The sequence below is a fragment of the Dreissena polymorpha genome, chromosome 12 (assembly GCF_020536995.1).
Source record: "Dreissena polymorpha isolate Duluth1 chromosome 12, UMN_Dpol_1.0, whole genome shotgun sequence".
NCBI classification, from domain to species: Eukaryota; Metazoa; Mollusca; class Bivalvia; order Myida; family Dreissenidae; genus Dreissena; species Dreissena polymorpha.
Window position 1 is genome coordinate 3,181,074 of NC_068366.1, and position 21,997 is coordinate 3,203,070.

At 36.3% G+C, this 21,997-nt stretch overlaps 2 protein-coding genes across 2 annotated transcripts in view; both read left to right on the forward strand.

The window, feature by feature from the left end:
* LOC127853372 (cubilin-like) overlaps positions 1-21,227 on the forward strand; it is a 33,354-nt gene extending 12,127 nt beyond the window's left edge. The window contains exons 2-9 of the mRNA XM_052387866.1: positions 7,152-7,246; positions 7,659-7,863; positions 8,880-9,073; positions 9,936-10,124; positions 17,549-17,693; positions 18,602-18,684; positions 19,152-19,301; positions 19,564-21,227. Of these exons, the coding sequence (XP_052243826.1) occupies positions 7,183-7,246; positions 7,659-7,863; positions 8,880-9,073; positions 9,936-10,124; positions 17,549-17,693; positions 18,602-18,684; positions 19,152-19,301; positions 19,564-20,090 (1,557 nt within the window). The 5' untranslated portion in view covers positions 7,152-7,182 and the 3' untranslated portion in view covers positions 20,091-21,227. The remainder of the gene's footprint in view (positions 1-7,151; positions 7,247-7,658; positions 7,864-8,879; positions 9,074-9,935; positions 10,125-17,548; positions 17,694-18,601; positions 18,685-19,151; positions 19,302-19,563) is intronic.
* Positions 1,126-2,751, forward strand: LOC127853826 (uncharacterized). The gene has a single exon (XM_052388615.1). The coding sequence runs from the start codon at positions 1,126-1,128 to the stop codon at positions 2,749-2,751; it is 1,626 nt and encodes a 541-aa protein (XP_052244575.1).
* Positions 21,228-21,997: the final 770 nt, after the last annotated feature.

Here is a 21,997-nt window from a genome sequence, read left to right on the forward strand (position 1 = left end):
TATTCCGGGCAAGAAATGCAAAACCAGTCCGTACCTTCATTGTTGTTGGGACTACGCAGAGTTACTGGTATGATAATGGACCTGAGCTGCTTTATCTACAAATGTGAGCACGCAATTTACTCTAATATGCTCGTTCAAATTAAGAACATAATGAAATTTTTGGTGGTTTCAATGTACTACTATTATTATTATTATAATTCGTACACTTGACGGAAAGGGGCAGATGCCTTATTTACATACTGATATATCAGAAAATAGCAGTGTTGTTCTGTTTTCAAGACAATTATCTATAAAAACAAAAGTTAGGCGATTTGCGACTCAACATCGTTCCGATGCTTGTTATCAAACCAATCGGGCTACGCCCTCGTGGTTTAATTCCTACGCATCGGAACTCCATACCGTTGGTTATTACCGCAATAAGCAACGGTTACCCGTCGATTATTTCTTAAATATACAAATTAATAAATATAACACACATATAAAATATAGTTATTTAAAACAGACTGTATAGAAAAGTTCATTAGGTAAAAATGAATGGCATGTAGATAATACAGAAATATATACACATTTTATTGTTCACACGTTCAACTTTGCACTTCATGTATTTGATTGACCTTGAAGAAAAAAAGTATTTCCACTTTAGTTAATTAATCAAAACGTTAATTTAGTTATGAATACTGATGTATATTTCAATATGAAGAAAATCTGGCATACTGGACACAACTCTGTAAATACACTTGAATGAAGTATTTAAGTGTTGGTATGGTTAAATTTCAAATCCCATTTGTTTAATTAGAAGCAATAATGCTCTTGAAGTTTAAATTTTAAGCCGAGCCTTGAGATATTACATTTAAGCTTGCATAGTGCGTTAATATATTTTGCTTCATTAATACAAGTTTACCTTACCGGTAAGATGTTGTCTTCTTTGTTTAGAATTCGACATCATATAACATACTGAGATAATTTAAGCTATTTTAATAACTTTGTATCCTCAATATCATGTGTTTGGTATCGTGTATTTGTATTCTACAATGCAATATAATAATATTATCGACGTACTATAACAGAACATGCGGCTCTTACATCTAGTTGCATGAATAACGTATTAGAGACACCTCCGTCGTAATGTATTGTTGCAAACAAGAGAGTTCCTTTGAAAGAAGAAAAACCATAAAAGCGGAAAGAGTCGTCATTGATTACCCTGTACGTACTGCACAGGCAGTCGTCATTGATTACCCTGTACGGACTGCACAGGCAGTCGTCATTGATTGCCCTGTACGGACTGCACAGTCAGTCGTCATTGATTACCCTGTACGGACTGCACAGTCAGTCGTCATTGATTACCCTGTACGGACTGCACAGGCAGTCGTCATTGATTACCCTGTACGAACTGCACATGCAGTCGTCATTGATTACCCTGTACGGACTGCACAGGCAGTCGTCATTGATTACCCTGTACGGACTGCACAGTCAGTCGTCATTGATTACCCTGTACGGACTGCACAGTCAGTCGTCATTGATTACCCTGTACGGACTGCACAGTCAGTCGTCATTGATTGCCCTGTACGGACTGCACAGTCAGTCGTCATTGATTACCCTGTACGGACTGCACAGTCAGTCGTCATTGATTACCCTGTACGGACTGCACAGTCAGTCGTCATTGATTGCCCTGTACGTACTGCACAGGCAGTCGTCATTGATTACCCTGTACGGACTGCACAGGCAGTCGTCATTGATTACCCTGTACGGACTGCACAGGCAGTCGTCATTGATTACCCTGTACGGACTGCACAGGCAGTCGTCATTGATTACCCTGTACGGACTGCACAGTCAGTCGTCATTGATTACCCTGTACGGACTGCACAGTCAGTCGTCATTGATTGCCCTGTACGTACTGCACAGGCAGTCGTCATTGATTACCCTGTACGGACTGCACAGTCAGTCGTCATTGATTACCCTGTACGGACTGCACAGTCAGTCGTCATTGATTACCCTGTACGCACTGCACAGGCAGTCGTCATTGATTACCCTGTACGTACTGCACAGGCAGTCGTCATTTATTACCCTGTACGGACTGCAAAGTCAGTCGTCATTGATTACCCTGTACGGACTGCACAGTCAGTCGTCATTGATTACCCTGTACGGACTGCACAGTCAGTCGTCATTGATTACCCTGTACGGACTGCACAGTCAGTCGTCATTGATTACCCTGTACGGACTGCACAGGCAGTCGTCATTGATTACCCTGTACGGACTGCACAGTCAGTCGTCATTGATTACCCTGTACGGACTGCACAGTCAGTCGTCATTGATTGCCCTGTACGGACTGCACAGTCAGTCGTCATTGATTACCCTGTACGTACTGCACAGTCAGTCGTCATTGATTACCCTGTACGGACTGCACAGTCAGTCGTCATTGATTACCCTGTACGGACTGCACAGTCAGTCGTCATTGATTACCCTGTACGTACTGCACAGGCAGTCGTCATTGATTACCCTGTACGTACTGCACAGGCAGTCGTCATTGATTACCCTGTACGTACTGCACAGGCAGTCGTCATTGATTACCCTGTACGTACTGCACAGGCAGTCGTCATTGATTACCCTGTACGGACTGCACAGGCAGTCGTCATTGATTACCCTGTACGTACTGCACAGGCAGTCGTCATTGATTACCCTGTACGGACTGCACAGGCAGTCGTCATTGATTACCCTGTACGTACTGCACTGGCTTATATTGGTCCACACTGACATATACATTTAACACCGTTTTCCCACAGCGAGGCTTATATACTGAAACAGTAGACAATGTTTCAGTGGGAATAAATAGCTGTGATCTTGTAACAACTTGCCTATTAACCCATTTATGCCTAGCGTCTAGAAAAAGGCCTTGACAAACAGCGAAAATGCGGCGTCTCATCAGTGTCTGCGCTGTTTGGTTAAAGGAATTTATGTAATGCCTAGTGGATTGTCCCATCCTTCTAAATTGGATCAATGTATTTCCAAAATTAGGGATGTCTAGTATATTTATTTCTATATTTAGACTATTTCTTACAGAAATTCATTTAAGCAAACAGCGCAGACCCTGATGAGACGTCGCATCATGTGGCGTCTCAAATGGGTCTACGCTCTTTGCCGGGGCCATTTTTCTAGACGCTAGACATGGATGTTTAAGATTTATACACTGTTTGGTTTAAACATATTTATTCCAATACTTTGGAAATGTTCAAACCAACAACATGTTAAAGAGTCCCTTTAATTAAGTATTTGCATATGATTACTACTGTGTCTTGCATTTATAATTTTATTTTCTATTTGTTTCTGAAAGTATATATTAATTTATACTATCGACCAAGACGCTGAAAGTTAAGACAGTTGTACTTCACAGTTTTATCACAAGAATACAGCCAATCATATCTAAACACAGAGGCAATTTTTTTTTCTAACTCTGGTGAAATTATCAAATAATATGTCACGAGGACAGTCTTATATACAAAAATGGGCCGAATGAATGATATTTTGAATGGTATAAGTGTATCCAGATGTATTGATGTTTTGTCGTTGTTTCTGGAATCTAGAACACATTACATAAACTGCGTTCACAATGATTTGAAGCCCCACTCGTTGTTTTTGGAATCTAGAACACATTACATAAACTGCGTTCACAATGATTTGAAGCCCCACTCGTTGTTTTTGGAATCTAGAACACATTACATAAACTGCGTTCACAATGATTTGAAGCCCCACTCGTTGTTTTTGGAATCTAGAACACATTACATAAACTGCGTTCACAATGATTTGAAGCCCCACTCGTTGTTTTTGGAATCTAGAACACATTACATAAACTGCGTTCACTATGATTTGAAGCCCCATCTAGAACACATTACATAAACTGCGTTTACAATGAATTGAAGCCCCACTCGGTATAACTAGAAAAGAGGTTCGTGTGCGATACAGCACCTCTGTTCAGTCCGATTATTAAATAAGAAACAATAAATGTATTGTTGAGAATAATAATAATAATAATAATAATAATAATAATAATAATAATAATAATTTTATTTGTGCACATTGCATAATACTACAATCCGTATAAACAGTTATTAACAATTCAGAAATATCACAGATAGTCACCATCATAGATAATAATACATATATATTAAAAATACGTATGTGCTCATAGTAAACTGAAATGTAATTTGCAAACATAATTTATTGCTATTCTTATATAAAAAACCTTACATTGCAAAAGTATTTGATAATTATCCATGATATATTGAAAGTTGTTACCTATGAAACTTGTGTCTTTAATTACTTTCGCTCAAATTATACATGTGTGTGCATATTGAATTCCAAATAATAATTGATTGCAACTAGCAAAGCTTACATCGTACGGTTTTATGTTATTTAAAAAATGTAATCATAGTTAAACTGTTGTTTTAAATCTGAAAAGATTTTTGTTTAGAATCACTTGTGTGATACATAAATAAAGATTAAGTATTAAAGTGAAGTAAAATTTGCTTCAAAGGATGAAGGAATTCTATAGTAATTAAGTTTGTGGTTTTATAGCTATTGCAAAGTTTAAACATGAGACATTTGGTTTTAAAAGTATATGCATGTACATGTATTTAAAATTGATTGTATCATATATAACGACATGAATAAAAACTTTGAAAAAATACACCAAAAATAAGATTAATAATTAAATACATGATTGTGCCAACTCTGAATCAAAAGTATAATTAATGATGCAATTCATTGTTGACATATGCGCATAAAATTATTTTTTTATTTGAATGATCATCTGTAGAGGTCAAAATAGGCAAGATAGTTCTAGAAGTGTTAACAATCTGTTAATATTGGGGATAATTAAATACTAGTAATCAATTAAAGAATGAATCAGTTGGTCGTATATGACGGAGGACAATACTTCAATGACTTTTATAGGCTTGCCAAACTTCGAAGTTAGTACATGATAATTATAAAACCACGTGTCGAGTCATGTAGGATGATAATGCTTTAAATTCTGCCAGATTAGACGTGCTTGAAGTCAATGCATTTAACAATACTATATTAAATTATACACATGTCATGAATTATTGCGCAATGTTCGAAAACTGAAAATACATTGCAAAATATGACATCTTTAGAAGGTATACGCAGTATTTTCGATAAACATGTATTTACATGCGATTTTAGTTAGAACATCTGTTACAGTTATCTCATTAATGAAACGGTACATGCTAATTGCTTCTGACATATGTTAAATACATTTTGTTTGCTTAATAAAGACATTATTATCTTGACATATGTTTTAACACCATATGCATTTATGTATAGATGTTATGTTCGCAGATGTTGTTAGTACTGGTAATATGCTCCCAGGGAGCAGCTCAGAAAGTATTTTGCAAACAATCGTGGATTTAGATATAAATACGACGTCTACCATGTGCAAGACGCAAGACGATCTGACGTGTATTCCAAACAATATATGTCCAAGGCACAGTATGAAGTTGACAATTTGCCATATAAGAGAGACCTATTGAATAAACATTTGTATATGATCTGAACATAGTCAAGCCAAGCATATTAATGTCAGCTTAAAAAGATCTTCGTTTTGCAGCTCTAGATCCCGTCCAGTTTAAACTTGCAATACAATCATAAATCATTCATTTATTAAGTACATTTTAGTGAAGTGCAGCCAATCGACAATGTAGTAACAATGTAGCAGCACTATCATGATGATTCACATTATATAAAGAGCTATATCATTTAACAGACATAATGAAGATGAAACAAGAGTGAATTGAGTGTTTCAGAGATGATATCAGAGGAAATATGAGAGTGTGCTACGAAATGATGACAAATAAAACACGGACACTGCAGACAGCTTTAATTGGAATCGATAACGGCCATCTAAAACAACATGTTCGACACGAATGTCATTAATGCGATGATATAAAAGCCGCCGCTGATTGCATAATGAAGTTTTGCATCAACAGTATTAATGCGTCATTATTTACGATTCGCTCCATTGTGTTTAGCACAAACGATTCAGTTTCTATCAATTAATCTGAGGTCTGATAATAAGGTTGTGCACAAACAAGACTACACTCGTATTTACAATACAATACTGGTAAAGCACATATTGCTATATTGTATGTGTTTTGCAAGTCTTGTTGTCTTCGCTTTGTATGAAATGTTCGAACCTTTAACAAACCATTTTCTTAAGATTATTTAAGAATAATATATAGTATTATTGAGGATTTAAGTAAGATATTAGCAACGAGTTCAACAACAACAACATTTAATGGCATAATATATGAACAGTCACTGCATGATGATATATATTCATATGGAAGATTGGATGATAGTACTAATTTTTGTATAAACATACAGGCATTGACCGTGTTTTAAATAAAAATTAGTTAATCTATTCATCGAAACGTTTCGCTTATTAAGAAACATGGAGGCAACTAAACGATACGCTATTCCGTTTATGAAACAAAATTTAGCTTCCAACTTTTCGCATTCCAAATAAAAATGTCATGGCAGTTTTTACTTTCAAAGATATCGCGAAATCTGGTATATTCTGCAGATCAACTGTCTCCTTAAATTATGGATGCTATTGAACTTACCCAATTGTTTCGGTGATAAAACAATCTCCAGTTGTCGTTAGAATTCCCGATTCCATCTGAACGTCGTAAAGATGTCGGGAAATATTCACACTGACATTTTTATTCGAAAGTAGGAGAGCTTACATTATTATAACCAGAGTTGCAAGAATGAAAAAAATTTGGTTTTGGTTTCTATGTGGTGTATTCTTTTCGTGCAAGAAAATACATTTCTTTTTTAAAGGGAAGTTTTATTTAGAAAAAGTTATTGTGAACCGGAAATGACACATTTTTAAGAAATGTGTTCCATCCATTCTACGACTAAGGACATTAAGGATCATTCTATCGAAGAGTATATTTTCAAATTGTTTGTTTCGGGTTTATTTTTTAAACAACCTAGTTGTACAAATAATGTTTTCCTTATTATGATAGTCAAACTTCTGGATACGTTGCAGTGGAAAGAAAACAAGATATATCAAAGACTGTTAAGAACTGTTTATAATTATTATATTTAAATTGTACCTGTTTCAATTCTAGCTAAACGACATGTCGCCATGTTTGATGCAGTATGACATCCGGTCTGCGCGCACTGATATTCGTCACCATGGTTACCGATATGGTCAGCTGTCAGGGTAGGTAATTGAAAGATCCAGCTATGCTTAGAATGTTCGTTGAAAAAGTGTAAAATTAGGTTGTATACTTCCTGAAAACATATAACGTCATTTTTTACCAAAGCTCAATGTTTGATATTGAGTTGCATAAGGGTTGGCATTAGTATGTTGTGACCTTAATTTGAACAGATGATTAAACATGTTGAAATAATGCGTTCGAAACATAGGTTTTAATTTTGTTTTTATCATTTGACTAAGCTTCCAATGCTAACCCGGTTACAAACATCACTATTACGAGGAACACACAAATAAATAAAAGGTACTAAATAATTGAAATAATTGCAATTCGACAAAATATATTAAAATGATATTTCTAACATGAATACTATGTGAAGAAGGACTCCGACGGAACCTGTAACATGTTTTATCGCAGACTTCATCGAGTCCGTGGTTGACTCGTGTGCGGGTTGTGAACACAAGTACACGTTCCGTGGGTCGCGCACGGGTATCTTCACATCCCCGGGCTTTCCAGACAACTACCCGGAGCGCACCACGTGCTGTTACTTCTTCCACGCCAAAGACGAGGGCAGAGTCCGCATCGAGTTTGACTATTTTGAACTGGAAAAGTCGGAAAACGGGTACGGTGAAAACTAAGGCATTTCATATGTCATGTACTAGTCGTATAATATTTCATTCCGTAAAGAATTGATAGTTAAATCAATTATTGGATTGAACAATTATTCAAGTTATTTTTCGAAGCTTGATTTCGAGGTTTTATAATGTGTTGTAAAGGCATGAATTCCATTATTCCAATACTGAAGCAACATGAATCTGTTCGACCTTGTTATATAACTTATGAAAAAAACAGATTGCAATCCTTACTTCACAGGCATCTACTGGTCTTCCGATGTTTGAAGTTTATAAGTCTGTTTCACTTTCGTGTCCGCTCTTCATACATTCATTTTGACGTTTTTTTAACTTGCCTCAAATGTTGAGGGCATTGAGACGATATCCTTATGGCATGAGTTAATCATACCGGCTGATGTTAAGGTCGCGCGTCAAGGTCCAAGGTCAAGGTCAATGGTTTGAGCCTCTATGTTCGTGTCCGCTCAATAAATCTTATCGATCTTAGGGGAGTTTAGGCTGCAATGTTAAGGTCATAAAGACAATGTGAAAAAGGCGTGAGTCTAAATCGTCGGCTCAAAGTAAATGTCGAACTTCAAATGTCGAACTATTAGCCTCTATTTCGTACCAGTCCATTTATTTTATTCTTCTTGAATGATTTTACGAAACATTGATATGTTAAGTTTTGGTACAGAAGACATGAGTATTTAATGAGGCTTAAGGCCATGGTCATATTTTAAGCATAGAATATTAAATATGTTTGTCTTCAATTCATATCTTCTTTACACAATGAAGGATTCTCACAACATGCTCCAATGTCTGTTTGACTGCCTTGTTTATGTTTGTTTATATTTACAAGATCGTTTAATGTGATAGTTCATGTATATTATCCTGACAGCAAATATCAGTTAATTTATGCTCGCTTTTGACTTAAAATCCTTGATTCTTTTTTTTATGGATTGATAAAGGGACAGATTACCGTGTGTTATACCGATATGTGTTTCCAGTTGCTATTTATTTCCCGTTCTAGTTGTAACTATGACTACATCGAGATCTCCAGTATCAACATCCGGGGATTTAAGGAGCAGCCACGCTCTAAATACTGCGGCAAGACCACGCCTCCCCTCTACATCTCCACCCAATCAAAACTCGAGATTATCTTCCACTCTGACGTCACGACGAACGCTAAAGGATTCCTGGGACATTACGAGTTCATAGACAAGAGTGAGTTGTAGAACGATTATAATTATATCCGCATAATATGCCAAATATATGGTACAACATTTGTAAAATGTGCATGTTTTGTTTATGTCGGTTCTCATTTAGTTTTAGGAACGAGAAAACTACATTGTGGGAACGATTCAGTGGACGATTATTAAGTCGTGGTAATGAAATTGCTATATCATAACATAATTTTGAATAAACTATATGGAATGATGTGGCTCTTTTATATACTATTGAAATTAAATGTATTCTGTTTGATCGATTATTTCGGTACCATTAGTTAATTTTCTCGAGTTAAGAAGTCGTTCGAATTACAAAGTCGTTCCCGCGAATTTGCAGGGTTGTAACCATGGCGTGATTGGTCGTTGTCGGCTCAGGTATCTTTAAGCACTCTAAGTATATTATATTGTGTCCCGCGTACGGTAAGTACGCTCAACGGCAACCCGTAATACTTCGGGTCACTTTTTAGTAAGTTCCCACGAGAAAGTTATTTGGTTCCAACGAATTAAATGTCGTTGGTATGAATTACCAATGCTTGGTTGAACTATAAAACAACATGTACATGTCACATCAGTACCATCATGTAAATATGTTAGTTGGATAATATATTTTCTTCAAACAGCAAAGCCCCGTAGAGCAAACCCATAGTTTCTCTGTTAACAACATGGCCTCAAAAAACATGCATGTACATATTAACATTTAATGGTAGCATGCACCGTGTTCATCTTCATATGGATATGATGTTAGATGATATACATTATCATTATTATAGACACAGATGCAAATAAGCGCTATAAAAATATTCACTTCAAAGGAAAAAGCACTAAAGCGTGTGTTGTCAATCGTTTTCATCTAATTTAAGACTGGCATCCTTTCCCACCGTCTACTATCGGGTGCGGTGAAGGGTACCTGACGGGATCTGGAGGCGACATCCGGTCGCCAGGTTTTCCGGGGCCATATCCGGCCGAAGCTGGGTGCACGTGGGTGCTGCAGGTGTTGCCCATGCAACGAATTCTGGTGACGATCATTGCCCTGCAAATAACCAATTCAGGTAGATAAAGTCGATAAACTAAAACCCATTCGTTGCTTACAAACCATGGTGATATTATCATCATTTATACATTATTCTCGTTATCAATTAAATAAATACATTAATAAGGAAACAATTTTTTAAGAATTTAAATAGAGATTTAACAAATAATCCCGATCACTTGATTCGGATGTGAGAATATGTGTGTTCTCTTTAATGTTTGGGAAAATGTGTCTCTTGTAATATGCGACATCGTAGCTCTAGATTAGCATGCGTAGTCTCATCAGGAGCTACCCTGTCCGATTTAAAGCAACCACAATTTCGTTGTCTCATTTAACGGACATGTATCTGGCGTTAGACTCATTTTCGAATGACGCTGCTAAAATTTCGTATCAATAATAAGAAACGGACACTGACTTGTTTCTTATGTATACTCTCATTCAAATAGACAATTGGTGTGTCTATGTTCTATCCTGTTATATAACCCGACTTGTTCAATGCACATCAAAAGAGACTTTAACATTCCCTGCTATTTCATGGTGCAGAAAAACTACGAAGATTGTCAGCTCACATAAGATTCATGTTCATTATTATATTGATGGAACGCCTGTGTATTAAGTGGCGAACCTCATACGCTACATAAATTGTCATTTTAATTTCATTTCGGAGCTTAAAATATCATAAATAGAGGATATTTGTGGGATTTGGTGGACTATCGATTTTAATTTACGAGTGATAATAAAATTATTTTTTTCTATGGTCACGAGTGAATTAAAATCGATATTCCACCAAATCCAACAAAAAATTGTCTTTTAAATGTATGCTTACATATCGTTATTTTTGTATTTTTTGCCATTCCGGACAATATAATTCCCCGTTGTGCGCCACAAATTTTATTATATGTATGTTCAAGGGAAGCTTATCCGTATGCATTTATAAACATTCAATGCATAGTAATCGCCATTGGAAACATTTTGGGGCCACAATTAGGAAACCAAATATATATAAAAATAGTTCCGGTCAAACAATAATAATTTTGGATAATGTTCACTTTCATTTTTCACTGTTTGAAAAATTTTTTAATTCACTGGTATTTCTTTATAAACTATCGGAAAGCATTAAATAAAGATAAGTAATAAGTGCAAACAAAATTATTTAATAGGATAGTTTGCTTGAACAGGACTTCATAACATAACATATTATAATATTTAAAAAAAAATATAATAAATAATTAATAGAATCACTAAACTGTAATATTAGAAATGCATTACAATAATTATTTAACAAGGCGAACAGTTCGTGCCTCACTTCGAACCCGAGACCGATATAAGCAAATGCCGATGAACTAACACTCTCCCAGTCGCGAACGTGCGTCATTGTACGGCGTATCTCAAAGCTTTTAGCACAAGAACTGTCACACAAGCTGTCTGGAATGGCGTAATGTCTGAAGTCAGATTGATTGGAAGTCTCAAAACATTAGCAGCGGGCGTGGTGAGCCCTACAGAGGTGTCTGCATGCATGGACTCTCATTTCTGCAATAATTAGTTGTTGGGAACAAGTACAGAATGTAAGAAAAAACATCAGTCTTAAATTATCAGTAAGTATTTTAATGTATCCAGCCCAAATAGTACAATATGTATTTTTGCTTACGTGAAGTAGATGGCACGACTGTTCGTGTATGACCATTGTGCAGGAATACTTGGTAATTATAGAAGTAATAAACCGGAAGTTCGTAGTTTGTTTTTCGAATAATCCACGGCCATAAGTTTAGTAGCATATAGGTTAAATCAAGAATGCAAGGTAGCATATAGGTTTAATCAAGAGTGCAAGGTAGCATATAGGTTAAATCAAGAGTGCAAGCGGAGATAAATGTATCAGCGTAACTGGTTTATTTTTGCGCGCTTGAAAGTATGCTAAAAATAAATGCAAATGAAATTATTCTCGGTTTGATAAATACGGTATAGTATGGTTTAATACGTGTTATTTAGAAGAGAGATTATGGTAATGGTTTAGCGCGTATAATGCACGGGTTTTGTGTGCATGTTTTAGCGCGAAAGCGCACGAGTTTTTCGTTTTGGGGTATATATGATTTGCACATCTAGTGAGACGCCATTCGAGGGTTGTTTTTGACAGGCAAAGTTATGGAGCAAGAAAACGAAAGGGTGATAACCCCGCCCGCCCGCCCTTAATGAACATATGTTTGGTTAAATAATTGGTTACATTGCTTTTATGTTTATAATTTTGCAATTATAAAGTCTATATTTAGTATATTTTCAGTTCGGTTTTTAGTCCATGTGAGATGGGATTTTAACACAAACCGATTCCTTTACTGGGAAAGACGATGGGTGTATTTTCATTTAAGTCTGAAGCAGCTAAGTTTTCTGGATTATTTTGACTCATTTTTTACTTAATATTGTGTTTGAATGAGGTTTTTTAAGTTATGGGTGTCATGTTTTTCGAGACTCTCACTTCCTGGAGATAGTACCTCCAGCATTTTTATTGAAATATTGGTATGTTTAAATTTCAGTGTTATTATTTTTTGTTGTCTTTCGTAATGAACGTTTAATTTTAAAGACATCCTTATTGTACGATTACTTAATATTTTCATTTTGGTGTGACTGGTTAGATGTTGAAGTCGGTTTAATATAGCTGTTCGTCATATGCATTTATATATTTCTCGGAATACTTATGATTTATCAACATTCTTTTTAGGTGCTTTATGGATTTTATGGTTTGAGTGATTTGTTTGTTTTTATGTTGATGTCCGGGGTGTGTGCGGGATGCTTTTGATGTTTGTTTGTTATGTTAATTTGCGCAATGAAATTGATAATGTTTTAATTACATTTTTTACTAAATAATACTTAATGTTTACAGTATAATAATAGCTGCTTATTTGTAGATTTCTCTAAAATTAGAGGTTTCGGGAGGTGATGAAGGCACCTAGACACCGGTCTCGAGCCATGGGTCCTCATACGTCCCCCTGCCATTAAAAGAAAAAAAAAAATAAGAAAACAAAAATGGCAGTAGGGTTGCGTATCCCGCTCGCGGTTTTACCTGAATCGTTTATTACTACTGATTATTGTATGGGGTGTACGTGAAGTCATGTACACTTCTCTTGATTGGTGGTGATGGATGAATCTTGCAGATATTAGCAGCTTCTTTGAACAAATTAATGTTTCACAATTGTTAATTTATAATATTTAAGCAAGTTAGCGTGATTGATGGGCATTGTGGGCGTCCTGTGTGCACTTTGGGCATCGGCCGGGATCAGTTAATTCAAACAGTAACTCTTTATTTTAGATATATACATGACGTCTAATTGTTATGAATAAATTTGCATTTTTTCACATGACACACATGTGCATGTGAAGAATTCATAATTACATGCCCTACAGCATTTAAATAGTATCGTTTCAGTTCTTTATACACCTGAACAAAGATGTTACACTGTTTCCAGTCGTCTCGAGGCCCATCAATTGAGCGGTGCCGTTGAGGTCTATATCCATTGCACATACAACACATACGGGCGTCAGAAGAATTGTTTTTTGCATTTATATGTTGAAAGTCCTGTCAAATACAAGCACTCACTCCTATTTTGTCTTTGGTTTATTATTTGTTTGATAATGATAATGATGATGATATGGGTTATAAAGATGATGAGATTTTAATAGTATTTTGAGAATAGAGAATAATAAATTTACTCATAACTATGAGTAATACATATTTAAAATAGCAATATATATGTGCTGGTTTGAGAGAAATGACCATGCGTCCACGTATGCATTTTGACATGCGTGTTGTGTACTTGGTAACTAATTTTCAACCAGTGTTTGTTGTGCAAAGTTAACAAACGATTTATCTAACTTCTTCGGACTGAAAGCTATATCATTTTTCTTGAGGGAATCGCTGTCCTTAGAGTTGCATAATGCAAACCCACAGCTATAACTCATTTATATATTTAATTATCTTTTAGGTTTTATATCTCTAAAGTTGTCATCAATTTTCCGGTGGCATAGAACGCCCTGAAGTCGCAATATTTATTGTTATACCACCAGACGTACAAAACTATTCCTCTGGCACTAAAAATGTTCCCGACATTATTGGAACATAAAAACGCTTATTTTCTGCAGTCTACAAGAAAATGTGATTATCTGTCTCGCAGTGTTCTCTCCAGAGAAATACATTATGTTTCTTGATTGTAAAATATGGTCACGCGATTGGGAAACAAATACAACAATCCCCCAGTGAGTGTTGAATATAAACAATAAAGTGTAAACGTAGGATTGCATAATTAAAAAACAGCGTCTATCTGCGACTGAAAACTGTTATAATCAACACAATTGTTGCCTTTTAGGTTTTGTTTTTGGTAAATACCGGTTATATGTATCCATAATAACCACGACGCATAACAAAATACGAACACAACTCAAAACTTACTTAAGTAAAACAAGGGGTTAAAGTCGGTTTCATAGACGCCAAACGCATCCAGTAATATTCGCTTTTAAAAATGTTATACACTATTCAACACTTTTGTTGAGAAAAAAAAGAATTCGTATGCAAATGCCTATCTCTGAAACTTATTGTCAGGAAAGTAGAATTCTGTTTTCAAAATGTCAATATGATAGTGGTGCATTATGGAAGAGGTATAATAATGCGTCGCGCCAGTGTTCACATAATCACACAATGGACTTTTTTATTAGTTAAGCATACTGTCCTGACTTCGAACGTGTTGAGATTTCTTGTTAAATCAGTTTAATTGCATGGTGAAGTTTCAAAGCGGAATAATTTATAAGGTTTCAGAACTTTATCGAACTCATTAACCATCGGGTCAATAATACAATTTCCATGGTATTCAAGTTGTAAAATATGCAGTTCACGTTGTAGCATATGAAATTAAAGTTGGTGCATATGCAATTCAAATCGTAGCATATGCTATTCAAGTTGCTGCATATGCAATTCAAATTGTAGCATATGCATTTTAAGTTGTAGAATATGCAATTCAAAATGTTTAATATTCAATTCAAGTCGTAGCATATGCACTGCAATATGTAGCACACCCAATTCAAATTTAAGCATATGCAATTCAATTCACATGGAGAGCATTTGATTCACTATACAATTCAACTGTAATAATGTTATATTTAGGTTATCGTTCAGTACCATTTAATGGGATTCGCAATTATAAAAAAATAATATTTAAATTTTTGAATTGTAATTTAATGTATACATTTGTGTGCATTAGTTTCGGATTGTCTTCAAATCGGTTAATTTAAACCCCAAATGTTTTGCTCACAGGTGCAAAAAGTTGACACAGTATTTGTAAAAATATTGCACGACATATACATTTCCAGAAAGGAAATTTATTTATGCGTTGAATAAGACCTAGATCGTGAAAATCGCTGCAAAATTGATGAAGTAATGGCTGTTCAAAGCGATGCACCCTGTCTTTGGGTGATTTTGAGTTGAATACCTCGTTATTTATATATATTTGATAGTGAGTTATTTTCAGAAAAGTTTATTTTTTGTTATAATATGTGTCTTGTTCTGAGAAAACTGGGCTTAATACATGTGCGTAAAGTGTCGTCCCTGATTAGCGTGTGCAATCCGCACAGGCTAATCAGGGACGACACTGTCCGCCTAAACTTGATTTTCGGTAAGAAGGGACTTCCTTGAAACTGAAAAATACCATTAAAGCGGAAAGTATCGTCCCTGATTAGCCTGTGCGGACGATACTTTACGCACATGAATTAAGCCCAGTTTTCTCAGAACAAGACACATATGATTATAAATCATTTAAAATGATGTTTTTACTAATTAATATCATAGCCACACTCTAACCACCTGTTGTTTTGCATGGACGTTTATCTATACGAAAATGTCATTTTATGTAGCGAGTTCAGAATGAGATCGTATGAATTTGGAACGACTGGATGTTTATGCATATTTATCGCCAGCCAATGTCCCCAGAGGCGAAATGTTTCTATTTGATTTGGGTAGCATACTGCTCGACCCAGCACACCAACAACGTATGCAATATGTATTGTAATTGCGGTGATTACATGTCTGTAGGTCTAGACGCTTTCATTGATGTTCTCACTTGAGAAATGTGAGCATGGGATGGGAACATTCTAATTGTGGCTATATACGAGTAGACATGAATGATAATGTAAAAATACGGGTTTGGTGTTAAGTAAATTGTCCGCCGTTGGGTCATCTCGATATTAAGATTACTTAGCTTATCATATCATATTTACTACGAAATGTTTGGAAAATATGAAATAAAACCAAATTATTTGTGCGTAACTTATTCCCTTTTTTAAGATTTGTTCTTTTGTTGTGTCAGTACGGGCCCGTGAGCAAATTTGAATTGTGTATTCGTTAATTTGGGTTTTCTTCTATTTCGTTTTGATAACAATTGCCACAGGGATCTACAGTACGACAAATATCTTTTTTCTGGCAATCTTATTTTGTTTTTGAACAACAAACGTTTAATTTACTGCAAATAATACTTTTTCTGAGCCAGAGGGAAACTTGTTCTCAGACAAATGCTTGACGGCTGCTGTTCCTTTTTCATGCCGACTTCTGTATAGATATAACGAATAAGTCAGTTGATTGTAAAATGTTATGAAAAGTTATTTAAACGACATCGCGCTTCCAAAACGTACATTTAATTTTGTTTTTTATTAAAGCTATTTACTTTAGCTCGATTGCTTCGAAAGCCTAAGGCTTATATAAACGCTCCCGAGTCCGTTTCCTGGGCCTAGAACCAGTACTTGGTGTCTTTGGGGTGATCTAAAGAACGCTCCCACGATGGGGATCGAACCCGTGACCTCCCACGGCGACCTAAAATTTTGTTTTCAAATAGCGACTGATCAAAATCATTGCAAATAGAATATTGTTAAGGTTTTAACTTAATGATAATATCATAAGTTTCATGGCTTCTTGCTTACAATGAACGGTATGATCGAGGGTCAGTTAATTAATATTCCATATAGTGTTGATTATACTATCTATTTGAATGCCATACCATATCATAACTGTGCATAAGTTAACGAGCCACTCTAACTGTCGTTCTGGGGAACATAGTTACTATCTAATATGTATCACTTTAAGACACACAAACACAAATGTTAAGTCCAGTAAAATCATTAAATTAGTTTTGTTCTCGGAAATTAGGGCTTTATGCATGTGCTTAAATGTAGTCCAGAATACATGTAGCCTTTGCAGTCCGGTCAGGCTAATCAGGGACTACCCGTTCTGCTTTCATGAAAGTTTTTGTCTAAAGAAGTTCTCTACATAACGAAAATCCCGCCAAGACGGAAAGCGTCATCCCTGATAAGCCTGTGCAGTCCACACAGGCTAATCTGGGTTGAAAATTAACACTCATGCATCGAGCCCAGATTTCCCAGAAAGAGGTTAAGATGCTCAGAATGTGTGTGTTGCAGCGAAGTGTCAGGACACAAATCTGCTGATGTTGTTCGATGGTCACGTGACTCCAGAGCTGGATCCCGTCACTTATTGCGGTCAGTTGGACCAGGAACCAGTAGAGCGGCGAGAGTACCTATCTATCGGAGACAGACTGGTCATCAGGTCGGGATCACGTGAAATATGAGCCCCAATAATATATGTTTAATAAATATTTATGCAGTTCGCATAGGCTAATCAGGAACGGAACGACACGTTCTGCCTACACTAGATTTTCGCTAAAAATACACTTACCTTTAAAAAAAATTGTCATAAACGCGAAAAGGGTCGTCCCCGATTAGCCTGTTCGGTCTACACACGATAATCTGGGACGACACTTTACGTTCATGCATTAATCCCTGTTTTTCTTGATTGAGGCTGAATAAGATCTCTTTAAAGTATTTTGCCTTGTGGTAGACTAAGTATCCTTACGAAACTAAAATACACAACGTAATTAAATTCATTAATAAAATAAAATATTAGGATGCCATGAAAGATGAGTAACATCATCACAACTGAAAACAAAGAAAAGCTTGATTTTTCTTAAGAATGCATGTTTAAAAGAGAAAAATGATGTTAATAAAAGGTCAAATAAATAATGAAGTGTGATAAATAATTGGTAAATATTTATAGTCCTGTTGTACGAAGCGTAGTGTTATCATAGTTGATAAATAATTTGCGTCCACTTTTAATGTTGTTGAAAGTAGCGTAGTGTTATCAATATTAATAAATAATTTGCGTCCACTTATAGTGCCGCTGTAAGTAACGTGGTGTTATCATTATTGACCAATAATTTGCGTCCACTTATAGTTCTGTTGTAAGTATCGCAGTGTTATCATAGTTGATAAATAATTGGTATCCACTTATAGTCATGTTGTAGGTAGCGCACCGTTTTCGTAGTTGATAAATATGTGTTGTCTATAATAGCTAAGCTATTGGCGTCTACATATAGTTCTATTGTAAGAAGCGTAGTGTTATACATTTGCCGACTGCTTTTGTTTATTTATGAAACATTTCACCGGACTTCATTTCAGATTCCAGTCTGGAATGAACAACCTCGGTCGCCTGACTGGTTTCCATTTGAGTTGGACGGCGGTTACAATACACACTTATGGAGGTAAGGGACTATGGGTTATGTAAACAGAAAACAGGAAGTATTTGCTCCACTATGAAGAGCAACCATTATTTCATTATTTTGATAAACATATTTATTTCTATGTGTTTGTTTTTATTTTTGACAACAACGTAACAGTATATGAGCCTAGCTCTGGGACAACGGGGTTTAATGCATTTTGTAAGCGTATATGTCGTCCCAGATTAGCATTTGGAGTCCGCAAACACTAATAAGGCTACGAACTTTAAGTTTTTATGATATTTTTAGTTTAAAAGAAGTTTCCCCTCAGCGAAAATCCAGTCAGCGAAAAGTGTCGTCCAGTGCTATGCGAAAAGTGTCGTCCAGTGCTATGCGAAAAGTGTCGTCCAGTGCGCACAGGCCACTCTACGACGACACTTTTCGAACATGCCTTAAACAATGTTTTCCCAGAGCGAGACATATATATAACAAATACCGCGTTTGTTTTTCAGGGCTATGTACGGGATTCCAGTGCGCCGGAAATTCCGGTCTGTGCGCGCGCAACATTGCGCATGAGCAGTGTCGTTTCTGTATCGACGCATCTTTAAAATGTAATGAGCTGCCTAATTGTGGGGCCAGGGACGAAAGTGACGAACATAAGTGTAAGTCATTGTGTTAGATTATAGTAATTCCCCGAGTACATCGCAATATGCGATGGGAATGTGTGTTCAGTATTGAAATTACAAAAATTACAAAAAAAACATTTCAAATAAAATAATTGCTGCGTCCATTAGTTAAGACCGTTTCTTCATGAATTGTACATTCTACAACACCATTTAAGGATCTTTTCCAAATCGTATAAAACTGTTATTTTAATCACATGCTATTGTGTATGTAACATTCATGATGGTCCGATTCTTTCAGGCCTAAATCACATTTTCCGATACGTGGGTTACATCGGCGCCGGGGCCGCTGTCGCTCTGATCATTATCATAGTCATCATCGTCGTCTGCTGCTGTCGACGCTGGCGCCGACGACGGCACAATCGCATAAGGTACCACGTGCCGAAGAACCAGTCGGGCCTCTCCGCCCAATCGGTCACACGCTCGCTCCTGCCCGCGACAAGCCCCAGCGCCCCCGTGCGAACCCTAGACCGCAGCCCCCGGACCTCGAGTATCATGTACACGACGTCATTTACCGATTGTCGTCTGCAAAGTTTGAATGACGATAATGCCATATCCAATCATTCCAGCACCAAAGCGCTGCACACGTTTGGAAACTCTAAATCTCTGAATCATGTTAACATGGAAACAGATGGTGATACTGACTCAGACGTTTTCCATCCGGTGGCAGAATCGTCAGCAACCTATAAGGGTCACCAAAAACGACCCTCATACCACATGATGCGAGAGCTGTGTTACCAGGACGGGAATATGCTTCCGGATATATAGCTACGCACACATTTCATCCGGATTTGAGAGATATATTCACTTCCGGTTTAAATGAGGAGCGCAGGGTCATGTGATAGTATCGTCATCAACGACACTTTTAACATTCATCAAATAATGCTTTGTTCAATTAGCTTTTAAACAAAGATATACATGGATGGTTTTAATGCAATTTTTGTTCGGAAAACTTTGGAAATGTTTGGTTTGAAAATTAAAAAGTTCTATAATTGCTTTGAAGGAGGGTAAAAATGGTACAATTTCGGAAGCCGGATCTTGTTCCGGAATGAACGTAAGCGGTAGTCACGTGGAGTTCCGATGTATATGTGTTACAGTGCATTTGTTTTTATAAAACGGACGTGTGTTTTATGAAAAACGAATCATGCATATCAATATATGGAATTTATTGCAAGATGATGCATGTTTATCTCACGTTTTGATGGAATGTGTTACAGCAATCTTATAGTCAGCATTCATATTATTTATTGCATTATTGGCATTTTTCATTCGTACGGCATGCATATTAATTGCTCTTTAAATATATCTCACTGATCTTTGACAAAATCTTTAAAAAAAAAGTATTTTGTATAAAAGTTGTTTTATTCGTCAATTATTTTTGTATAACTGTTGGTTTAATCGAGAAATTGATGTTCTATATGTGCTTGATAAACAGGAAAAAGGCCTATTATAACTATTCGATCAACCGGAAATTTGTTTGATACGCGCATTATAGTCAGGATCTACCATGTCCACTAATAAGACCAACAAACATGTAAATATTTTATGGCGGACAAGGATCATTTAGACAACCTGCGCTTACCGCATATGGCATAAGACCCATTTTCGCATGACGCTGTTCATAACAAAGACGGCTTTCGAGACTGTGACCGCATTTTTATGCGTTGATAGTGCGACCTCCAAAAATGACTAAGATAACATGCATACATGCACAAGGACATACCTGTTGAATTATTTTTTAAATGTATCATGTTCTAGAACAGAATTGTGCAATCATGCTGTGAGAAAAGCAAAAAAATTGTACTGTTTAATTGATATTTCAATTATTATAAGTGTAATTTTTAGTTTGCATGTAATACGAAGTGTATTATATTGAGTGATTTGAAAAATAAACAATGCCCATTAGTTATGTTGTTTCGATGACATGAACGCCATTATCTATCATTGATGTTCGTACGATCTAATAAATGAATGCGAATAAATATGAGCAGTGCTATGAACAAACGGGGATTCATTCATGTGCGGACTGCACAGGCTTATCTGGGAGTCAACTTTACGCACATACACGTATCTCCGTTTTCCCTGAGCAAGGCCCATGTGTGCATATAAGAGCAGCAAGTGTCGGCGCTATACTGAACTCTCCGAGTAAACTTGAATTGACGATACACCAAATAATTTTATAAAGGCCTGATAACAACGCCAACAAACATGAAGGTCCGTCCAGCGCTGTTGAAATGTGGTGTATGCGTATTTTACACGACATGTCCGCAAATAGTTTATGCGAAGAGATCCGTTAAACTATCTTATCACACGACAGATCGGTCAAATATCAGTTTACACGGCCGCTGTTTCGAGGAATAAATAAATACGACATTGCCTTCCAACAATCCTTTTACAAGATATTTTCAATTTACAGCGTCAAGCAATTGGTTTACACAACAGTTCCGGTAAGCAAGCAATTCACACGACAAGTCTGTTGAGCAATCAGTTAAAACGACAGGGCCGTCGAACAACTAGATTTACACGACAGGTATCTCGAACAATGGGTTCACTCGACATGTCTGTCAAATCAACAGGTATGCCGAGCATTCAGGTCACACTACAGGTTCGTCAAAATGTCAGTTACAAGATAGCTGAACGACAACGCACATTGATGATGTCTCATCGAAAGATAA